We start from the raw sequence: 21,683 nt of genomic DNA on the forward strand, positions 1-21,683 counted from the left end.
ATCTGATAGCCAGTCGCTTTGCTTGTGTGAGAAGTGCTCTGAACACTGGGGGACTTTTGCTTCTGATTGAAGTTTCCCTGTGGCTAACTCACAGCCGGTACTTTTGGCGTGTCATCTTAATTTCCTAGAACAGATCTCAGAAATGAGATTGTGGGCTTGAAAGTTAGGGCAAAAATTAAGTCTTCTAATATAAAAATGCCCCATCAGTTTTCAAAGAGTTTGTACTATTTTTGTTTCCAACAGAATTGCATAAATAAAAAAGAATTTCCATGTAGTTACAAGCTTTTGGCAGACCATGGCATTGAAGCCAGTTGTATTTAAATCTTACTTTGGGTACATGTAAGAAGCACGCGGGACAGTTTCCATTGGCAGAAAGTGGTTGTAAGCCTCTTCAGAGGGCTTCTCTCAGCATTTCCTGGCTGAGGGCTTTCTGTCCCCTGCTGTTAAATACTTTAGAGTGTTTGCTACTTGAAATCCACGATATCTTCTTGGTCTTTAATGTTTATTTTGATCTTTTCTATTTTCTCATGTTAAAATGATGAGTTTTTATTTAGAACATAACTGGCAAACAGCTTTATTAGTGTCTGACAATAAATACTGGTTTTTGTTGCTGTTGTTTAGTGTATGAGATTTTTGTCAACCTTTTTTGGGGATATCTTTTCCTGCAAATATTCTACCTTCTTTGAAGCTACCTGTGTTCATGAATCCAAATACTTTGGTTCTTCACATCTACCATTTTCTCTCTACTTTTAAAGCACAATTTCCTGTACATTTACTATGCATTCTGAGGTTATTTCTTAGGGTTTTACTTTGAATCTTCAATGTAAATATTTAGCAGTATTGGGGCTGGAAACCTGGCCCAGTGGTTAAGAGTGCTGGTTGCATCCCAGAGAACCCAGCCTCAGTTCCCAGCACCTACACGACAGCTTACAACCGTTTTCATTCTGGTTCTCAGGATTCTAATGCTCTCTTTTAGCTTCCCTGTGCACCAGTCACACATGTGGTAACAGACATGCAGGCTCAATAGTCACACACATAAAATAATAAAAAATAATTCTAGGATTATTAACTCTGCATCTCATTGTTCTTATTGAATATTCAATTTTGGCGATATGAGTCCAGCTTTTGGTTGTGCTTTCTTCATATCCTGAGATGTTTTTGAGTAGAGAAAAGATTGTTCTCGCTTACTTTCTGAAAACATAGAGCCACGTGCCCACAGCTTGTCTTCTGGGTGGGAGATTATCATCTAACTGCCATCTTTATTTCTTTCTCTCCTCTTTTACATTCTAACCACAGTTCTTCCTCCTACCCCACCTACCATCTTTCTGTTTTCTGCCATCTGTCTACTCTCAGCCGTTCTAGCCCGTCTTATCTGCCATCGACCATCTATCTTCCTTACTGTCTTCTACTCTATTTCTAACTACTATCAACCTATCCATACCTATCAAATAAGTGTCTTATCTCATGTCTATTGTACAGTTATCATCTATATATTCATCAGTCTGTCAATTGTAAATATTGTCTGACATCTGTTTATCTATTTATCCATCATCTATCTTTATCATCTATTAAATGGAACTTCTTATGCCAAACAGAGAGTGCTGAAAACATACAAAAGTAACGTTAAAAAGACAGAACAGTTTATATTTAGGGATATGTATGCATACGCACATACATATATACATGCATGCAATAAAAATTACTGCAAAAACACCATACATTTGAAGGAGAGCAGGGAAGGGTTTGTGGGAGGGTATGTGGGAGTTTAAGAGAGGAAAAGGAAGGTAGAAATGCTGTAATTATATTATAATCTCAAAATAAAATAAACCTTTTTATGTAAAATAAATATTTTTAAATTAAAAAGAGCCTCAGTAGTTCATTTATTATTATCATTCTTTTTAGACTTTGCCAATCTGTACACTTACCTTTGCATCTTACCCAACTGACTTGAAAGCGCTAAAGTGTTCTAAGAGGATATGAAGCCTTATTTGAGTGGGGATACCTCATCTCTGAATTATACCTTTTAGACAGTGGACTGCACTGTGCAGGTCAATGCCCGATGACTGACTGCCAGCTCAGGCCCACCGCTATCTCCCCTGCAACAAAGAGAAATCTCCTCAGGCCTGAGATGAGAGGCAGAGCTTCACGTGCCTGGGTGCAGTTTGTTTCAGTGAAGCAAAGATAAAGGAGAAAAAGGCCAGAGGCTATTACATTGCTTGCTTGAACCTAGAAAATAGGATTTTGAGGCTGGGTCACTGCACAAAGATGAAAGGAAAGGAAAACATAGAAAGCTCTGTAATAATTTTACTTCATGTCACTCCCTGGGATGACAATGAGGTTGTCTTTGTCTTGAGAATTAGGAAAAGCTGCATTTCTATAATTCCAGAGGATCTACTGGAGTTGCTAAATGCAACAGTCACAATTAATGGAAACCAAGGTTAGAAGGCAGGCATTCTGCTGCTGATCTGCAGTGGCATTTAAAAACACTCTGACCTTTTCATGACCAGTGCTGGAATTGCCTCCAACAATTGCATAATTCCATGGCTTATGCAACATCTAACCTCAGCATGTCCTTTGTCAAGGGCTGTGGAGTCCTGGACCAGCGGGACATAGTTCCCACAGAAGATGCATTTGTTTTACTTGTCTCCAGCTTCGGACTCTCCTGATTTTAGCAAACCTGCTCTTGACACTCGATACTCTGAGATGGGTTGTTAGGCAGTGTGACTACATTACATGCATATCCGTTGCTCTGTGTCCACAGGTAATTTTATCATAAAGGATACAATTTAATGAATATAATAAGATAAGTAAACAATGGTTAGTTAAAGTTTGAATATTTATGAGGCAGTGGAATAGTGATTAGTTTCTGTGAGCGAGGAAGGTGGGAATGGACAGGACTACCAGTGGCGTCACTTGCTGACTCATTGCTATTTTTCTGAGATGCGTTGTTTTTACTACCTTAAAACAGTGAAAGAAGATTGGCTACACAGAGTTAAACTTGTTCTTGATCTTTGTATTTTACTTCAGACATCAGTTTTCTTGCATTCTTTAACATCTTTACTAAATTTTATTTAGAATATCCCTTTCTCTTATTTTTATTGTGTTTACTTACATTGTATGTATTTGTGTTGTGGTCTGCATGGGGAAGTCAGGACAACCCAAGGGAATATATTTTCTCCTTCCACCATGTGAATTATGGCAAACTGAAACTATCCAGTTTGGTGGCAGATACTCTTATCTGTTGAGTACCTCTGGCACTCTTACTGATTATTTTAATTTTATTTTTATTGTATGTTAATTAGTGTCTTGCCATGGGTGTTGGGTTACCTGGAACTGAAGTTCAGACAGTTGTGAGCTGCCCTGTGGGTGCTGGGAATTGAACCTGACACCTCTGGAAAAGTAATCAGTGCTCCTCACTGCTGAGACATCTCTTCAGTCCCTCCTTACTAGATTTTTTTTTTAAAGAATACATTGAATAGAACAAATTCTGGATGTATTTAGTTATCATTACTACTAAAATACTCTTTATGAGATGAATCACACACTCACATGTCTTTTAATATATTTTAATAAAATGAAAGAAAGTATGTTTTGGCCCAAATGTTTATTTTTTAGTTAGAAAAAATATCTTGAAAGAATTGTGCAATTAATACTGTATGATATACCTATTATATTATACTCAGAATGCAGTCTTTGACTTTTATTTATTAGTAAAAGATCAAAAGTGAAAATTAACAATACTGAGGTTTACGAGAAAGATTCTTTTATATCAAATAAACTAGAAAGAGGGAATATGAATGACAGCTATGGTATTTAATGGCTAAAAAATGAACATAAGTAAATGAATAATCAAGGCTAACACCTTGTAAAGTTTTCGAGTTTTTAAAGTGTACCAGATTGAATTTAACCAAAGTGCGCAGAAGGAAGCAGGGGTTGTAGGTTGCTGGTGCACAGCAAATGACATCGCAGAGCTGTGGGACAGTACGGCGATGCCCAGATGAGGAGCATGGTCATACAAACTCTAGCCCAGATGAGAACTAAAATTCCTCACAAACATGTTAAAGTAGTCCAAGCCATGTAGAAGGTTTCTTTGAGAAGTTGGATCTGCAGTGGGTCTGGCACGTGAATTTGGCTGTTTGGTTTGAGGCTCTTGTTAGTCTAGTCCCACTGGCTGTGGTAAAGAAGATTTGTGCTGCCTTACTAGCTGGAGGCATGCAAGGGAGGGGTACTGTAGAAAAAGCGCTGGGAACAGAACAAATTTTCAGGAAGTTAAGGAAACGTAAAAATGGTAAATTTCCCAAAGGTGCATTAAACTCTGCTGACATCTTGGGCTGATATGTAAACCACACTTGTGCAGGGAGGAGCACAGAGGCCCTGGGAAAACAGGAAGGCAGAGACCACATCAGGTGTGAGAAAGCCAATCAGGTTTATGTCTTGTTCTTCTTGCTTTTTGGCTTTACAAAACTACAAGCCCTCTGCTCAGGTAGAGGAACTATCATGATGAAATGGAAGCTCACAGAGTTGGAGAGAATCTTTGTGAGCTATACATCTGACAGAGGATTAAGAAGGGTCAAAGAAATAAATTATCCATTCAAAAATGGGTCTAGAACCTGAACAGAGAGAAGGGGGAAGTGCAAGAGGAAGAGAAGAAGAAGAAGAAGAAGAAGAAGAAGAAGAAGAAGAAGAAGAAGAAGAAGAAGAAGAAGAAGAAGAAGAAGAAGAAGAAGAAGAAGAAGAAGAAGAAGAAGAAGAAGAAGATAATAGTAAAGGATAAGAATTATCTCAGAAGAAAAATCATTACTGCCCCTAGTAAATCAAAACATCTTTGAGTTTCATCTTATGCAATATAGAATGTCAAAGATAAATAAAACAACCTACGACAAATGTTAGGATTTGTTGTAAGGCTAAGGGAACCTTCACTCACTGTTGGTGGGACTGTAAACTGGCACAGTCACTCTGGAAATCAGTGTGAGGAATTCTCAAAAATCTAAAAATAAGTCTGTCATGACCCAGGTATACCACCCCTTGTCACATACCCCAAAGAATCTACATCCTACTCCACAGATCCTTGCTCAGCTTGTTCATTGTTGCTCCATTCACATTTGCTATGAAATGGAAACAACCTAAATGCCCTTTAACAGGCAAATGGATAATGAAAATATGGTACTTGTACACTATGGATAGTGCTTGCGCTCTTCAACTTGGAGGTCCTCAGGAAGCAGAAAGTTAACATTCTAAAAATGTTTATATTTAAAGATTGCCTTTGTCTATAATTGTAAAAGATTTATTTATCTGTGTGTTTATGCACACATATGTGAGCAGGTGCATGCATGGAGACCAGAGAAGATGCTGGGTAGTCTCTGCTCGCGCTCTCTCTCTCTCTCTCTCTCTCTCTCTCTCTCTCTCTCTCTCTCTCTCTCTCCACTTACTCCTTTGAGACTGGGTCTCCTCTTGCATCTTGGCCTCAGGTTGTATTGGCTTGAATAGAAGCCAACAAGCTCCCACAACCTTCCTGTTACTGCCCTCCTTGGACAGGAGGATTACAGGCATGTAGGAGATGTTACATGGGTGTTGGGATCCGAAGTCTAAAGATGATACAAGTACTTTGAAGCACTGAACCATCTCTCTACCTCCTGTTTTACATGATAAACAAATGATGGTTGTTTGACTTCTGAGATTTGCTTTGAAATAACAGGATTAAGAAGAATTAGCCCATAAAATAGATTATTCCCCAGTTGACAACAGTTTATGGTGAGTGTCTAGAGCATAGAATTGAAAGACACTATTTGTATCACACATGTTTGAGAATTTAAAGTCTTTTCATAATACAAAGTTAAACATTAACTTAAAACAAAGATAACATTTATCTATGGCATAAAAATAAGATAATGATAGCTCTGGGGATGTAGCTGCTTGCCTAGTGTCCCCAGAGTCACAAACCAGGTTTGAGAGCATAAGCCTGTGATCCCTGAGCTCAGAGGGTGTAACCAAGAGGATCAGAAGTTCAAAGTCATTCTTGACTATAAGGCAAGTTGAAGGCTAGCTTAAGATACATAAGATTCTGACTCAAAACCAAGCAAATAAATACATTACGATAAATCTTAGAAGAGATCTGCAAAATCTTTTGGTACTTTTTGCACAAGTATATCAGGCAAATAATTAAATAGTATTTGAATTGTTTTAAAAAATCACTTGGGGTAAAGACTTTCCTCCATGTAGCCCTTCATGTAGTACAGGTGAAAGAAAACCCACAGAGAACTGACATTCACTATTGGTTCCTTTTTAAAAGAATTCTGTGGAATTGTCTTTCAGTAGGACCAGGAATTGTCCGGTAAAGCAAACCTGAAGTATTGCTTCAAGTTTTTCTTGAAATCTACTCATTTTTGTAAAACAAACAAACAAACAAACAAACAGAACACCAGTTTTGTTTGCTTCACAATCTATGAAAATATTCAAGGAAGGAAACTTAACATTAATAACATGTTTGGTTTATATCAGAAGCCTCGGAATTTAAGAAAAGAGGATTGGCATCTTCTCACAGACTAGTTTTTTGCATTCTTATTTTTACATGGTTGTAATAAAAAGCACAGAGAATCTGCAAAACAAAGGCCACCCACCCACACACCTTATGGAAAAGAAAGCAGTCTTTGTCTTAGCCTTCTGCAACTGGCTTTGTTTCAGCGTCTTCTTCCCTTCAGTTATATCTGCAATTCTATTTTTACTTCTCTCCTGATAGACAAACTGAGTGCAATCTGCCTACCATGGGTTATTGTCAGACAGCACGAAGCCCATTTGTTTCCATCTTCTGCTCTGATGATTAGCGTCCAGATCATAAAATAAACAAAAACAATCAGGTTGCTTCTCCCCTTAAGAAATCTCCAACACAACTTATTTTATAAAGCACAGTACAACTGGTATCTTTTCAGGCAATCAATAAGCTGAAATGGCTTTAGTGACAAGTCTGAAATGAACTCCTAAGTGGCAGATTCCCTGGAAGCCTGGAAGTGAACACACATAAGTGCTGTGCAAAGCCCAGAAAGAGGGTCGCTAGGGCTACGATTTAGAGACCAGTGTTAAATGGGATGAATTGTCTCATCTTCTGCCCTCTTCTCAATAAACATCAAGTTCAGAACTGAAACCAAGACACTCAGCATCCATCTCCCTAGCAGGAACTTGCGTTATTGCATGCTTACTATTAAAACGACTCATCTATAACAAATCAGTACAGTTAAAATTCTACAATTGGGAGGACTAAAAATAGATGCCATAAGCTTGGCAATTGTGGGAGACTTTGTTCCCTAGGCAAAATGCATAACATTTTTTACAAGAATTATATCCACTGGAAATAATTCTTCTTATTTCACCCAGCAAAGAAACCTTTTTTACTTAAGAAAATTGAAGCTATTTTAGGGACAGAAGTATACGCTCCTGCAAACAGAAGCATAAACTTGTGGAGGGAGCTGGCATGGGTTTATCCTTATCGTTTCTTGAGGGTCAAGGTGGTGTAAATTCCTAGGATAATATATATCATGTAATTATTCACATGAGAATTCTATTGTTATTGTGTTTTTATTTCATATCAATTTCTCATAAACTTTCCCAGTATTAGAATGGGATTTTTGTGGTACAGATTGCTAGGACCTGGCCCAGTACCTTCCTTGAGCGAAGGGACCGAAGGAGGAAGCTATTCAGATTGTATTTCCACCATTCCTGCCAACCTTCTTCATGATCTACGGGAACCAGAGAAAGATGATGTGGCTTGGCCTGATGGCTTACTTTATTTTCCTGCCAGTATGACATCTGCTTTGAATCTGCAGGCTCATAAAAGTTTTATATGGTTTTGGAAGCTTGGGAATGTGGCTCCAGGATTCAGCGATTCCTATTCACTGGACACTAGAGTGTTGGTGAGCTCGTAAATTCAAGACAGAACCCATTAATCTACTTGCAAGGCCAGAGACAAAGATGGTATTCCAGATGGGAAGGTCATGGTTATTCATGAATTGGAGTTGTTCAATAGATACAGCCTATTTTCAACTTTCAATCAAACTACATCTTACAGACTGAAAATCTCAACCTATTTCTCTGACTTTGCTTTCTACATTTAATCTTCATAGCCATAAAATTTCAATCAACTTCTAAGGAACTACGATTCTCAAATGAGTTATTCTATGAGACCATCCAGCCAATTATTGAAGTCTTTTAACATACTGGTATCTTAGATCTTCTATTGCTGCAAAGAGACACTATGACCACAGCAACACTTATAAAGAAAAAACGTTTAGTTGGGGTAGCTTACATTTTCAGAGGTTTCGTCCATTATCATCACGGTGTGACACAGAAGCATACAGGCATACAGAGCTGTAGAAATAGCTGTGAGTCCTACAGCTTGACTGGCAGGCATCAGGAAGGTCTGAGACACTGGGCATGGCTTCAGAACATATGAGATCTCAGAGCCCACCCCCACATTGACACACTTTCTCCAACAAGGTCATATCTACTCCTACAAAGCCACACCTCCTAATAATGCCACTCCACATGAGCTTATGGGGGCCATTTACATTCAAACCACAACTGGATAGATGGGTGTGTGTATTAGGACTTTAGAGGTGATTTTTTTTCTTGATTGTGAGGTGCAGCAGGCAGTCTTAGAAGCTCATTGAAAGTCAGTTGATTTCTTATCTAGCCTAATTATGACTATTAGAAACATGTATGAGTGAATTACAAAGACATAGAAAGGGATGATATTGTTACAATGATCTCAAATTTCTTGAGTTCTTCCTTCCTTCCTTCCTTCCTTCCTTCCTTCCTTTTTTTCTTCCTTCCTTTCACCTCTCTTTCCTCCTCTTAAAAAGGGCCTCAGTATGTAGCATTGCCTGTAGCTAGCTTCATACTCACTATGTATACCAGGCTACCCTCAAGAGTGATTAGTTAATAACAAACAACAGAGACTTTGATTAAGATCCAGTAGTCAATATATTTGAAGGAGTTGGGTTAATGACAAATGAAAGTTAACGTTAAGTCAAAATACTTGCTGTATTATTTCTTAAACTAAATAAGATGTAATGGCAAATTCCCCACAGTACAAAACCACATCTGGGTAGTGTATTGACAGGGAAGCCTAGACAGATCCTTTATTGCTACTCTGCACAGCTGCATTGGGATAAAAATTGGACAAAACAAGGTCACTAGCAAAAGGAGTTAACTGGCATTAGTACCAAGACCTTACTTTATGACTAAAACACAAACACCAAATGCAAACTAAAAGCTGGAAATCACCTCACCTGCCAGAGTGAAACTTGATTTATCCTTCTGTTTGTATTCTGATTTTGAGAGTCTCACTGTGTAACACAGTGTGACCTTGAACTCACAATCTCCCACCTTCGCCCTTTGAATTCTAGATTGGTGGACAGCAAGTACCGTTGCACATGACTAGAATGTGAGCTTTATAAGGGTTACTACCTCTGTCCATTCTACTTTCTGGTTTAGTATCAACACTGCACCTGAGCATAGCAGGTGCTCCATAAATATTCACTGGATAAGTAACTATATAATGAATGAAATCCATAGAAAACATCGAGAATGTGAGATCAGGAGTGTCTGAGGTCACAATTTAACTGACAACTTGGGATCATAACTTGAGTTAGGTGACAACCAGTCTGGTTCAGAGAGTCAGGGAGCCAGAGGCCAGGGATGGTGCCTTCACTGAGGAGACAGCAAAGGTCATCAGACCTTATTGGTCTCGTGTTAGTCTTATTTCTTCATAATCTTTGCTAAGGGTAGCCTTCCTCAGTTGCTGATGGAAGAGATGAAAGAGCAACTACAAACCTTCCAGAATCAAGTGAGGCACCAATAAACTAAGTTTGTTTCCTGATTGAGGCATTGCTGCTTATTAAAGTCACATTATGTATCCAGAGATTCAGCTGTCCATGCTGAATGTGGCAGGAGAGTATGTTTTGATGGGAAATGTTAAAGGATGCAATTCTGTTTGTGGACTTTAGACATGGTTGTAAAGCAATCACTTCCTTTTCCCCTAAGCATTATATAGTCTAGTCTTGTTTTATTTGTTTGTGGTTCTTTTCGCTGTTAAACCAATCTCCTTTGCCAACTTCCTTGCTGGTCCTGTCTCTTTCGTGAAATTTTATAGTCTGCTGCAAAGTCCTCTTCTTTGTCTTTCTCTCCTCATCTTTAGCCTTGAAATGTTCCCTTCAGATGTTTTTTACTTAATTGCATGGCTTTCAATGACACTTTTATGCCTTCCACCCTGATCTCTCAATTAGATTCTAAACTCCCATATCCTACAGCCTAAGCCAGTGACATCCTTGTATTTCTATCAAAAGCTCCAAGCTTAATTTGGACAAAATAGAACTCTTGGTTTCTTACCTGCAAATCTGTTCTTTGTTTTCTTTCCTTTCTTTTTTGGAAAATGGCACAATCCTCTAATCCAACCACACAGAAATCATCATTTCTCTCCTGTCCACAGACTTGTCCAGGCCTCCTCTGAAATCCTCCACTTTGTACTTACTTTGCGGAGGCTGCCTCTGACTAAGCCTCACAGGGCCTGCTTCAGGAGGACACTAATCTCCTTCTCCCTGTCATTTCTCTTCCTCCTTTTCCACTCTGCATGGAAAAGCTGCCAGCTATGTTAAAGAAAGTGAGTCAGATATCCTTGCTCCCAGTCTTCTTGACTTTTCGCATTGCTGCAATGAAATCTTCAGGGGAAGCAGCAGGACGGGAAGGAAGGCTTGTTTGGGCCCACAGCTGGGGACTCCAGGCCACCACTGTGGGGAAAGCATGATGGCTGGAGCCAGAGGCACCTGCTCATCCTGCATCTTCATCAGGATACAGAGATAGAGGAATGCTGGCGTTTTCTCACTTTCAGCTTTTCACGCAGTTTGGAACTCCAGCCCATGCAAATATGCAAGCTCCCGTTCCTGGAGGGTTCATGGTGGGAAATCCTCCACAGGCACACCCAGAGCTGTGTTTTCATGGTAATTCCAAATCTTAGTCAAGCTGCCAGAAGACTGACCACTTAGACCTTCTGCAAATCCCCCTGCTACTTGCTGTGGCATCAGAAGCTGGGTTCTGTCATCTGCAAGTTTCTGGCTAGCCTGGTCTCTGCACACTGTCCACTGCTAGTTCCATGCACGCCATTGCTCACCACAGCTTCCCTCTGCTTCTTTCTCTTCTTTAACAAACTAAGTTGGCTCTGCCTTTAATCCTTTTTTTCTAGCTTAAAACAAAAATTTTCATATAATACATTTTGATCATATTCTTTACCCTCCCCTAACTCTTTCCAGTTTCTCCCCCACATGCCTATCCACTCAACTTAATGTTCTCTCTCTTTCTCAATTTATGCAACATACACAAGAAAGAAAATCAAGACAAAAACAAATAAACAGACCTAATAAGTCAAAAAATACAAACCCAAACAAAAAGTATATAATAAACACCGGGAGTCCATTCTTTTCTTGGCATGGGGCCTGCCTTAGAATATGGAGAAAACTGGTTTTCCCTCTCCCAGAAGGGACCAGCTGCAAATAGCTTCTTCGTTAAGGGTGGACTTCACATCACTTTCTCTTCTCTGTGCTAGTCAACCCAGTCTTATATCATTTACTTGTTAATTTGTTTATACAATCTTTAAATTGCTCTTTCTCCATTATAGTATAGCAGTCATATCTAATCTGTTTTATTTATACACTCAAATTCAAGAAACTAGGAGGAGCCACCAAATACACTGTCATTTGTATTCCCCAAACAATTCTAGTAATTTGGAAGTTTATACATCACAGTGAAGTTTGAACTGTGGCCAGAAAAGCAAGCCATAACACAGACACTGGCATATAAAATCTTGAAGCAATCTTCTGATTTTGGTAACAGAGTCTCCTGTTTCACATTCCTATTTTGTTAACACGGTCAGAATTCTAGCATTAGGAAACAAAGTTAGATCATGGCAGGGGCAGAGTAGAGAAGGTGGAGAGAAGATGAAACATGGGTAAGATTTAGTCAAAATTATTCAGTTCTTCTGCTGACATTTTTAGCAGGAGAGATGTGGGGATAAGAGGAGAGTAGTCTTGCATGTGCAGAGGGGCATCTAGCTTTAAGGAAGGAAGAATGTGGAAAAGAGTTGGTGGGATGTTGTTACTGTTCTCATATCACATGTAGTCTCAAGACAACCTGTAACTATCCAGCAACGATAAAGAAGGAATCAAAGTCATGGCTAAATATATCTCACTTAAAATAACAGCTAATGTCATACTTGGTCATTGAATTTTACATTTTATTTATGTTCTGTTTAAAATATTATCTACTTTTTTCTAGTTAACAGGATGTTGACATTTTCCTTTGTAACAAACTCTGCTTTTCTTTTTCCATTTTTATGTATATGGTGTACTGGTTAGTTTGTGTCAACTACACACAAGCTAGAGTCGTCAGATTGAAGGGAACTTGAGAAAATGTCTCCATAAAATCAGCTATACACAAGCTTGGAGGGCATTTTCTTAATTAATGGTACATGGGGAGAGTCCAGGCCATTGTGGGTGATACCATCTTTGAGCTAGTAGTGCTGGGTTCTATAGAAAAGAAATCTTAGCAAGCCAGGGAAAGCAACCAGCAAGCAGCATTCCTCCATGGTCTCTTCATCAGCTCCTGCCTCCAAGTTCCTGACCTTACTGAATTATTGCCCTGAGTTCCTTTGACAATGAACAGTGATGTGCAAGTGTAAGACAAATAAACCCTTTCCTCCCCAGCTAGCTTTAGTCATGGTGTTTCATCACAGCAATAATAAGCCTAAGACATGTGGTTTGTCTGTGTGTATGCATGTTTGGTATACAGCTGTATGTGCATGTATATGTGGAGGCTTGAACTATGCACCAAGAATCACCCTGGATTGCTTTTTCACCTTATTCAGTGAGGCAACATCTTTCATTGAAACCAGAGCTTAAGGTTTCAATCTTGCTAGTCAGTTTGCCTTGGGGTCCCCTGACTCTGCCTTCTGGGCCACTTGATATTAACATGGATTATGGGGATTCGAAATTTGGTACTCATGGTTTTGCTGCAAGTGTTTTAACCATGGTGTCACCTTTCCAGCACATAATTCCTTATTTTTATACTTTATTTTATAATGGAAAGCAGAATAAACATTACTGTACTCATGGAGTCTCTCCAGTTTAAAATTTCAGAATTCATGTCACTTTAGTCTGAAAAAACTACCATGGTATTGACCTTAGCAGAATCTGTCTCCTCTTGGACACCTTGTAATTTCTGAAGACATTCCATTTCATGGTTGTGAAAACTTGTCATTCTAAAGGAGACAGGCTGAGCAAAGATGGTGCTACGACATGTCTGTGTCCTATATGTTCTCACTGTCAAGCCAGCCTTGACCAGCAAGACATCAATTTCTCCCAGCATGTCTGTTCAATTCTGCCATACCCATCTGGAGATCTGACATCTCGTCTTTCTGTGAATGTTTTGGTTTTGTTTGGAAGTTCCCCTGTGTTGCTGAGGGCTGGCTGCCTGAGTAGGTTGGACTTAACGTGTGTGCCACTGGACTTTGTTTGGACTTTGCCTTTTGAAGTTTCAGCAGCATTTGGGCCAATGGACCATTCTTGATGTTTTGAAATTTCTCTTCAGGCTCCTGAATTTCTTCAATGTCTCCCTGATGGTTCTTCAAAGTGATAGACTTCTCAGTTCTTAATCTTCTAGAAGTAAAGAGGTCTGGGATGTAGCTCAGTTTCTACACTGATTGCCTAGCATGTTTAAAGCCCTGGTGTGGTGGTGCATGCCTGCAACCCTTGCGCTTAAGAGGTGGAGGAATTCAGTGTCACCCTCAGCTACTTAGTGAATTGAAGCAGGTTTGGGGGTTGCATGAGTTCTCGTTGCAAGCAACAATAACACAATGTGACAACAACAATAACAACAAAATAACAAACAGCAGCAGAAAATAAGAAAGTTTATAAAGCTTGACATTCAAAGCAGAATCTGTGACTTCCATGTGTTAATCATCCAGTGTGTTGGGCCATACAGCCCTGGGATTATCCTTAGTTTCTTTTCCATAGCCCATATCCAGTTCACTATTCAGCTCTGTCTTGCCTCCATTGGAAGTAATGGTCCACTTCTCATCAGTTCCAGAAAACAGCGCCCTCTTTGACAGTTGACGTTGACTGGACTAGCTGCTACTCTTTTCTTCTGACACTCTCCCCTCAAGTCTGTTCTCTCCATTCTAGACCAAGAGGCTTTTAATACAAAGCAGACCTTGATATGGCCACTCCACTGAAAATGGTTTTTGAGCCTTTCCCTGTACTCAAGATAGAATACTCAAGCTGACAGGTATCCCACAGACCGTCAGGCCATGTGCAGTCTATAGGCTAATTGATGTCACTGAATGGATATGGTATATTCAAGATTAAAAGGCTATCTTTTCTGTCTTAAAATAGTAAAAGTAAGTAAATACGTACTCATAGATAGTTTCTGGGTTTGTCTAAAACTCCATTTCATTTCTCTTTCTATTTTTGCACAGTGGTGTGGAGACTACATAAAAGAGACTACAAGTCAACTAATGAGAAGCAAAATACTTGTTGGCAGAACAGTCTTTCTTTCTTTCTTTCTTTCTTTCTTTCTTTCTTTCTTTCTTTCTTTCTTTCTCTCTTTCTTTCAGAGCAAAGTTCCAAAGGAATATGATTCTGATGAAGCGTCATTGAGCCACCTCTTTAGAAGGACACAGTGCCAGCAAATTAAAAGGCTTATTTTCAGTAAGTCATACCTCAAATCCCTGCGGCCTTCCGAGACTTTCCTTTATATGTTTCCATGTAACAAGAATCTCTGAGACAGATACACTTGTAGCCTTGACATCAGTGGGGGCAGCAGTGGGTTCTGTAGGAAGAAAGGTGGAAGTGATGAGCCATAGCCCCTATGTTATCTCTGTCAAGCACTGTCCCAGGGTCTCTGAGCTGCTTGTGTCTCCCTGACTTGTTTTTCAATAATACCTTGTGAAGTTGGAAAAAAGAAAGAGATCAGAAGGTGATCTATTTGGGTTTCTGGGTTGAATCAACTGACACTAGAATGTTATCAATAACCAGTGAGAAATCCAGAATGATGAGTACAGAGATCTTTTTCCTTGAGTCAGGGAGGGCATTTCTAAGAAAAGTGAATGATTTGACTTCAGCTGCCTGGCAGTCCAGTCTACCAGCAAAGACTGTCAGCCAGGATTGGCTGGTGTGCTTGTTTATTTATTAATGTAATTGATTTTGAGGCTAAGTTATAGAAGCTACGTAGCTATCCACCCACAAAGGATAGATAGTTTGTGAATAAACAATGTTAACTAACTACAGCGCTAAAAATTCTAGATGAATTATTCCCATTAAGACTGAATCCTTGAGTGTGTGATATCATACTTTTTGTTTGTTCATTTTGTATTTTGAGCTAGGCTCTTGCTATAAAACCTTGGCTGGTCCAGTGTTCACTATACAGAACAGCCTGGCTTTGAACTTGTGCTCCTCCTGTCTCACCTTCAGAAGTGCAGGAATCACAGGTGTTTATCATTATTCCTGGCTTTTAGGTTGCTTTTCCTACCCCCATACTATAGATGGAAGAACTTGGGATTCGAAGATGACAAAATAATTTGTCAAAAGGGAGCTAAAGACTGGTAGGGTTGTTTTGGTGCTGTTTGTTAAATGTTTAACTCCCATATAGAAACACATTTAAGAAACATATCATTGTAATACTATATTTTGATGAAGGAGTGTCTATGCGTTACTTTCATTGGTTAATAAAGAAACTGCCTTGGCCCCTTTAATAGGACAGAAAATTAGGTAGGTGGAGTAGACAGAACAGAATTCTGGGAGAAAGGAAGCAGAGTCAGGCAGACGTTTCAGGCAGTCGCCATAGGCAGTCGCCATGCCTCTCCTCTCCGAGATGGATGCTACATGGATTATTAAATATGGTTTAATCAAGATGTGAATAAGAGGCTGAAACTAATGGGCTAGGCAGTGTTTAAAAGAATACAGTTTCCGTGTAATTATTTTAGGTGTAAAGCTAGCCGGGTGGCGGGACACAGCCCGCCGCTCCATCTACAGTATTTATATTGTGTAATCAAAAAGGGAGTCTAAATTTCATTAGATGTCTTTGCCACAAATCTCCATTTCCTTGATAATGGAAGAAGTGTATTATGTATCCTGATATTTAAAAGGTATTCATTGACTTTTATGACAGGAACAGTCAGAGTAGAAAAGTTCCTGAGGTCTCAGTGCTGCTGCTCAAAACCCCTCTCCATTTGTTTCTATGCTCAGTGACCTTTCACACCATTTTTTCTAATACACAATGTCTGACTGACATCCATCACGAAGTGCATTTTCTTTGACATCACAGGGTATATGAGCAAGGGTCTATTTCTAGCTTTGACAAGGCTGAATTGTAAATACTGTCACAAACATGTGTTAACTAAAATGGTAGAATAAAAGTCAGAGATTAGGTCCAACAGTTCTGTACAGATTATTATATTTAAAAAATCCTGTGCTATAAAAAATGTAGAGACTTTAGTACCAACTTCAAATTAACCACCCCATTTGCCCCCAGATTCAGGAAGTCATAGAACAAAGACACAATTGTAAAGAACACCTTTCAAAAGGCATTATGAGGGGCCTGGAATAAGTACAACAATTTTCTGAAATCTTTCCTTAGTTATGGGAAATAGTTGCACATCTATCTAGATGTTCTTGAATATTACTAATTTAAAGATACCAGTCCAGTGCCTAGGGTGGCAATATAAGCAAGTAGTCCTAGCAATGTAGAGCTTGAGACTGGAGGATGAAACTTCAAGATTGGACACACAGTGTTTCCCGGCCAGCTTGTGATATAAGAGATCCACCTCAAAAATAAATAAATAAATAATAAATAAATAAATAAATAAATAAATACCTCTACTCAAAAAAAACCCCTCTATTCCTCGTTGTTAAATAAGTCCACAAAAGACTTTTCCAAACATTCATATTTACACTAAGGATGGTTTTCTTTTGATAAGTCCCACATTAAAATTAACTTGCCAGGACTGGAGAGAAGGCTTTTCGGTGCAGGGCTTGAGTTTGGTTCCCAGCACCCACATCAGGAGACTCACAGTTACCCATCACTCTAGCCTCGGGAAGTCTGACTGCCTTTTCCGGATTCGTTGAGGACTGTTCTCATATGTACAAACTCATACATAGACACATGTACACAGGCACCCATAGACACAGACACAGAGATACCCACACACAGACCAAAAGACAGACAGAGACACAGACAGACAGGCACACACACACACACACACACACACACACAAAGACACATGTACACAGGCACCCACTGACACAGACACAGAGATACCCACACACAGGCCGACAGACAGAGACCCAGACATATAGACAGACAGGTACACACAGAGACAACACACACACACACACACACATAAACACACAATGATACACACAGGCACAGACATACACACACAGACACACAGTGAGACAAACACACATATAGACACAGACAGACACAAACATACAGACTACACATACACACGTGCAAACACACACAATTAAAAATAAACTTTAAAAAGCACACCACATGATGTAGTTGAGCAAAATTAATTTGATTTTAACAAGCAGGTTGACATGATTCCTGCGCCGTATCAATTGTAATTGCTTGTTCTGAGAAGCACTAACATCTTTTCTCCTTCCTTAGCCCAGTGCTGTCCTTCATACTACTTTATAGTCTATGTTTAATCTATTCAGTTTGTTCTTAAAAGAAAAGCTCCTATTTTGTTCTAGACTTATGAGTAGCAGACTTGTAGTAGACCTTTAAATTGTTTAACAGGAGTTTAAATTCTTGATTCTGTAGTTAAAGAAAGGGGATGCTGGTGGATTTGAGGCACACGGCACTGGATCGCTCAGATCTGGGTAAGTTTCATTTCAAAGGGAGCCACACTTTGGTGATCATTTGCCATTCTGTCACTGTGCTGCTTCCTTTCAGAATAAATGCATTGCAGACATCCCCTGCCAAATGCTTTCCATCCGCTTTTATATTACTGAGACAATTACATCTTTGTCAGGGATCATTGTAGGGGGTAAATAATTTCAGAAGCACAAAAACGATGGCTAGGTGGCAGCGTTTCTATCCCTCTTTATCTCCAGAGAGATTTTTTTCCCTGTTAGCTTTCAAGAGCACCAGACACATTTAAATGTGTCTCAAAACGAAATTAAAATTTAAAAAACTCTGAAGATTGTAGAAGAACACGAGAGTTGTTTAGGAGCTACTTCTCAAACAAGCACTCAAATTTCCACAGGAAATCTTAAAGGATTTATAATTCAGGTCAGAACAATCCTGATGCATCACGGTTGATTTGCTCACGGTGTGGCCTACAGCAGCATCACCTGACTGAGTATGGAGAAGCTGCCTGAAGCAGCATCACCCGAATGAGAGTGGACAATGGCCCACAGCAGCATCTCCTGAGTGAGTGTGGACAAGCTGCCTGCAGCAGCATCACCTGAGTGAGTGTGGACAATGGCCCGCAGCAGCATCACCTGAGTGAGTGTGGACAATGGCCCACAGCAGCATCTCCTGAGTGAGTGTGGACAAGCTGCCTGCAGCAGCATCACCTGAGTGAGTGTGGACAATGGCCTGCAGCAGCATCACCTGAGTGAGTGTGGACAAGCTGCCTGAAGTCAGCTCATCTTCTAGATCAAAGCAACATCCAAAGGCCACTCATGTGGACCCGAGTTGGCATTTTAGCACAGGAAAAAGCATGGCCTCAGCCGGGTTCTTTCAACACCCTGTTATGTACTGTTTATAGTTAAATTTATAAAATGTTTGTCTGCAGACAAGAATAACTGACTGTGACTGGGATCTCCTGTCCTGTCAGGAAGAGTACTGCAGCCACATAAGAGAGAGAGACCATAGACAGACTATAAGAAAGTTGCTTGAGTCAGAATTCAGGAGTACATGGTCAGGGGCTTTGGGGTTCTAGCATAACAATTTAAGCCAATATGTCAATCTAGTATACCCTACAAAATTTAAAAGGTCTAGATTTTCTGGGGAAAAGGTTGCTTCATCCAAATTCTGCTTCTGAAAGTGCCCCTACCACAACAGGCTCCCCAGGGGGACAGTCTTAAGCATTGTTTGCTGTCTTACACATGGCAACAAAGAATCAGCTCTCAATTTCTCTTTGTCTCATATATATATGTAGATGTATGAAGGCCTGATTTGGGTATCAGGAATTTGGCTCTATCCGTTTTTTAAACTTAGTGTTTAAGACAGAGACTCTCAGTCAACCACAGAGCTTGCCCTTTCAGCCCTCTTGCTCCAAGGATTCTGGATCTCAACTTTCAAGTACTCAAATTACAGCGAAGCAGGAGGGGTACCTGACCCACTCATTTTTTATGTGGATTCTGGAGGTTTGAACTCTGGTCCTCTTTCCTGGTTACAAACCCTCGAGCCTCTGAGCAGTCTCCCCTGCCCATCACTTTCAATTTCTAAAGAGTCAATTTTTGTGTTAGAGAAGGGAATTTAAAGGAATCAAATTTAATTCATTCTTTTCTGTTCAGTTGCCTTCAAAGACTGACAAAGGGATGGGAGAATTGCTTAAGTACATATGTAATGTAATGTAATATATATATGTGTGTATTATATATATAAAACATATAACATGCTTAAACATAAACTCAATAGATAAAGGAAAGAACTCAAAGTAGTCAAAACTGACTCTTTAAGAGAAGGATTTACGATGTTCCAAGACTTATTAATTCCAGACATGTATTAAATCACCCAGCAAAACTATTACATATTCTGTAATTACTTTTCAAAGAAGGACCATGAAAGCCATCACACAACTGCTAAATGGTGAAGGGAGGATTTGAGTCCAGGCATGAACTCTGCTTCCCTGATGCTGTTGGTACACTTGACTGTGCACACATGCCATTGCTTTTTAAAAATACTTTAGCTTTGTTTTCTGTGTGTATGTGCTTATAGCACATGTGATTAAATGTATGCATATGGCATGTGGATGGGTATGGAGCCCAAGTTGACACTGAATGCTGTCCTCTGTTGCTCTCCACCTCGAGTTTTTAATTGTTGCCATCACTGTGCACGTACATGATGTGTGTGGATGTGTTTTCACGTGGATATTAGATTGGTTCTCCCTTCCATCTCTGGACTGGATATCAGACTCAGGTCACCAGGCTTGTTCTGAAAGTGCTTTTATCTGCAGAGCAGTGTTATAGTCCATCCATGTTCATTTGAGACAGGGTTTCTTACTGAACCTGAAGCCCTCCAATTGGCTAGATTGGCTGGCCATCAAACTCCAGGGATCTTTCTGTAGCTACTTTCCCAGGACTACAATTGCAAGTACATGTCACCCTGTCTGGCCTTTTATGAGGGTACTGAGAATCGGAACTCAACTACTACTCTTGACTTTGCACTCATGTAGGTTGATTAAAGTTCAGAACCTTATTTTGTGCAAATATGCTAGGTTTCGTCTGGTAGACAGAGACTTGAAAAGCTCTCCTCCTCTTGCTTAGGGTGTAATGTAGGCTGTGGATAACTCCCTGACTCCAATCTGAGCATAGGTAGTGGGCACACTGATTGATGGATTTCAGTATCAGTTGGATTAAAATTTAGAGCAGAATTACCATGTTCATGAATTTAGATGATACATCTACGTTAAGTGACCTAGCAGCTGGAGTGCTCCTAGTGATTTCAGGGATGTGCTTGTAATATTGATTGTATATCTGACTTCCCAGGAGGGGTGGCAGCAGCACTAATGAAAGGGGAGTCTAGTAAACTCTGTGGGAGAATTGCTATGGTTTCATTAGTTAGAATTCAGTGAAGACAGATGCTGTTGAACTTCTACAGTCACTAATCCAAATGGATCACACAGCACAGACGGGTGATTATTCCTTGTATTCTATAACTAATATGCCAATTTATAAATTTCTGACTTCACATAAATCCCGTTGAGCTCAGTTTCAGCTGAGAGTCGATCTGGATAATACCACCTTGTGAGCACTGGGCTTTCATCTGAGCACCGACTGCCCTGTTTTCAAGGGATAACTGCAAATCAGTTTCTTCGAATGAGGAACAACATATTCAGTTTAATAAAAACAAGAGCCATGCAATTTACCTGAAGAGGCAGAAATCCCTATGCTAGAAAAAAGCGGCAGATCATTACAAGTAAATTAACCTTCCAATCTGTGATTAGTGGCTATGGAATTTCACCTGTTTTTCTGATAGATGTAATTGAATGCCCTGGCCACCATGGGTACTGCACTCAGCTGCACAAACCCACACGCACGAATACTTATATATGCATAGTCTTAAAAGATTTTAAATTAAAAATAATAACAATTTACAGCCAAAATCTTAGTAGAACTGTTTTTAAAGTGATTTTTTCAAGATAAAATATTAAGTCATCAAATAACGCTCAGGTTTGTATCTCTAGAAAAACTTCATAATTCAACTCTTATCTGTCCACTCTGAGCTTCTCATTATCGTAACTTTAGGTGGGAGGAACCCATGTTATTAAAAGAACCTCAGTCACTCCAACTTCAGAAGTTTTCAGCTGAGTGATGTCAGTGCGGAGAAACAAACTTGGTCCTCTGCAAGAGCAGTGCATGCTCCTAATAGCCGAGCCATCTCTTCAGCCTGTCATTAATTTACAAGTC

At 39.6% G+C, this 21,683-nt stretch overlaps 1 protein-coding gene across 1 annotated transcript in view; it reads right to left on the reverse strand.

Moving 5' to 3' along the window:
* The window catches only part of Cntn5 (contactin 5), a 481,109-nt gene that overhangs the window by 19,762 nt on the left and 439,664 nt on the right, over positions 1–21,683 (reverse strand). Inside the window, exon 19 of the mRNA XM_038322119.1 lies at positions 14,759–14,868. Coding sequence (XP_038178047.1) covers positions 14,759–14,868 — 110 coding nt within the window. The remainder of the gene's footprint in view (positions 1–14,758; positions 14,869–21,683) is intronic.

Source organism: Arvicola amphibius, chromosome 3, assembly GCF_903992535.2.
Source record: "Arvicola amphibius chromosome 3, mArvAmp1.2, whole genome shotgun sequence".
Classification (NCBI taxonomy): domain Eukaryota; kingdom Metazoa; phylum Chordata; class Mammalia; order Rodentia; family Cricetidae; genus Arvicola; species Arvicola amphibius.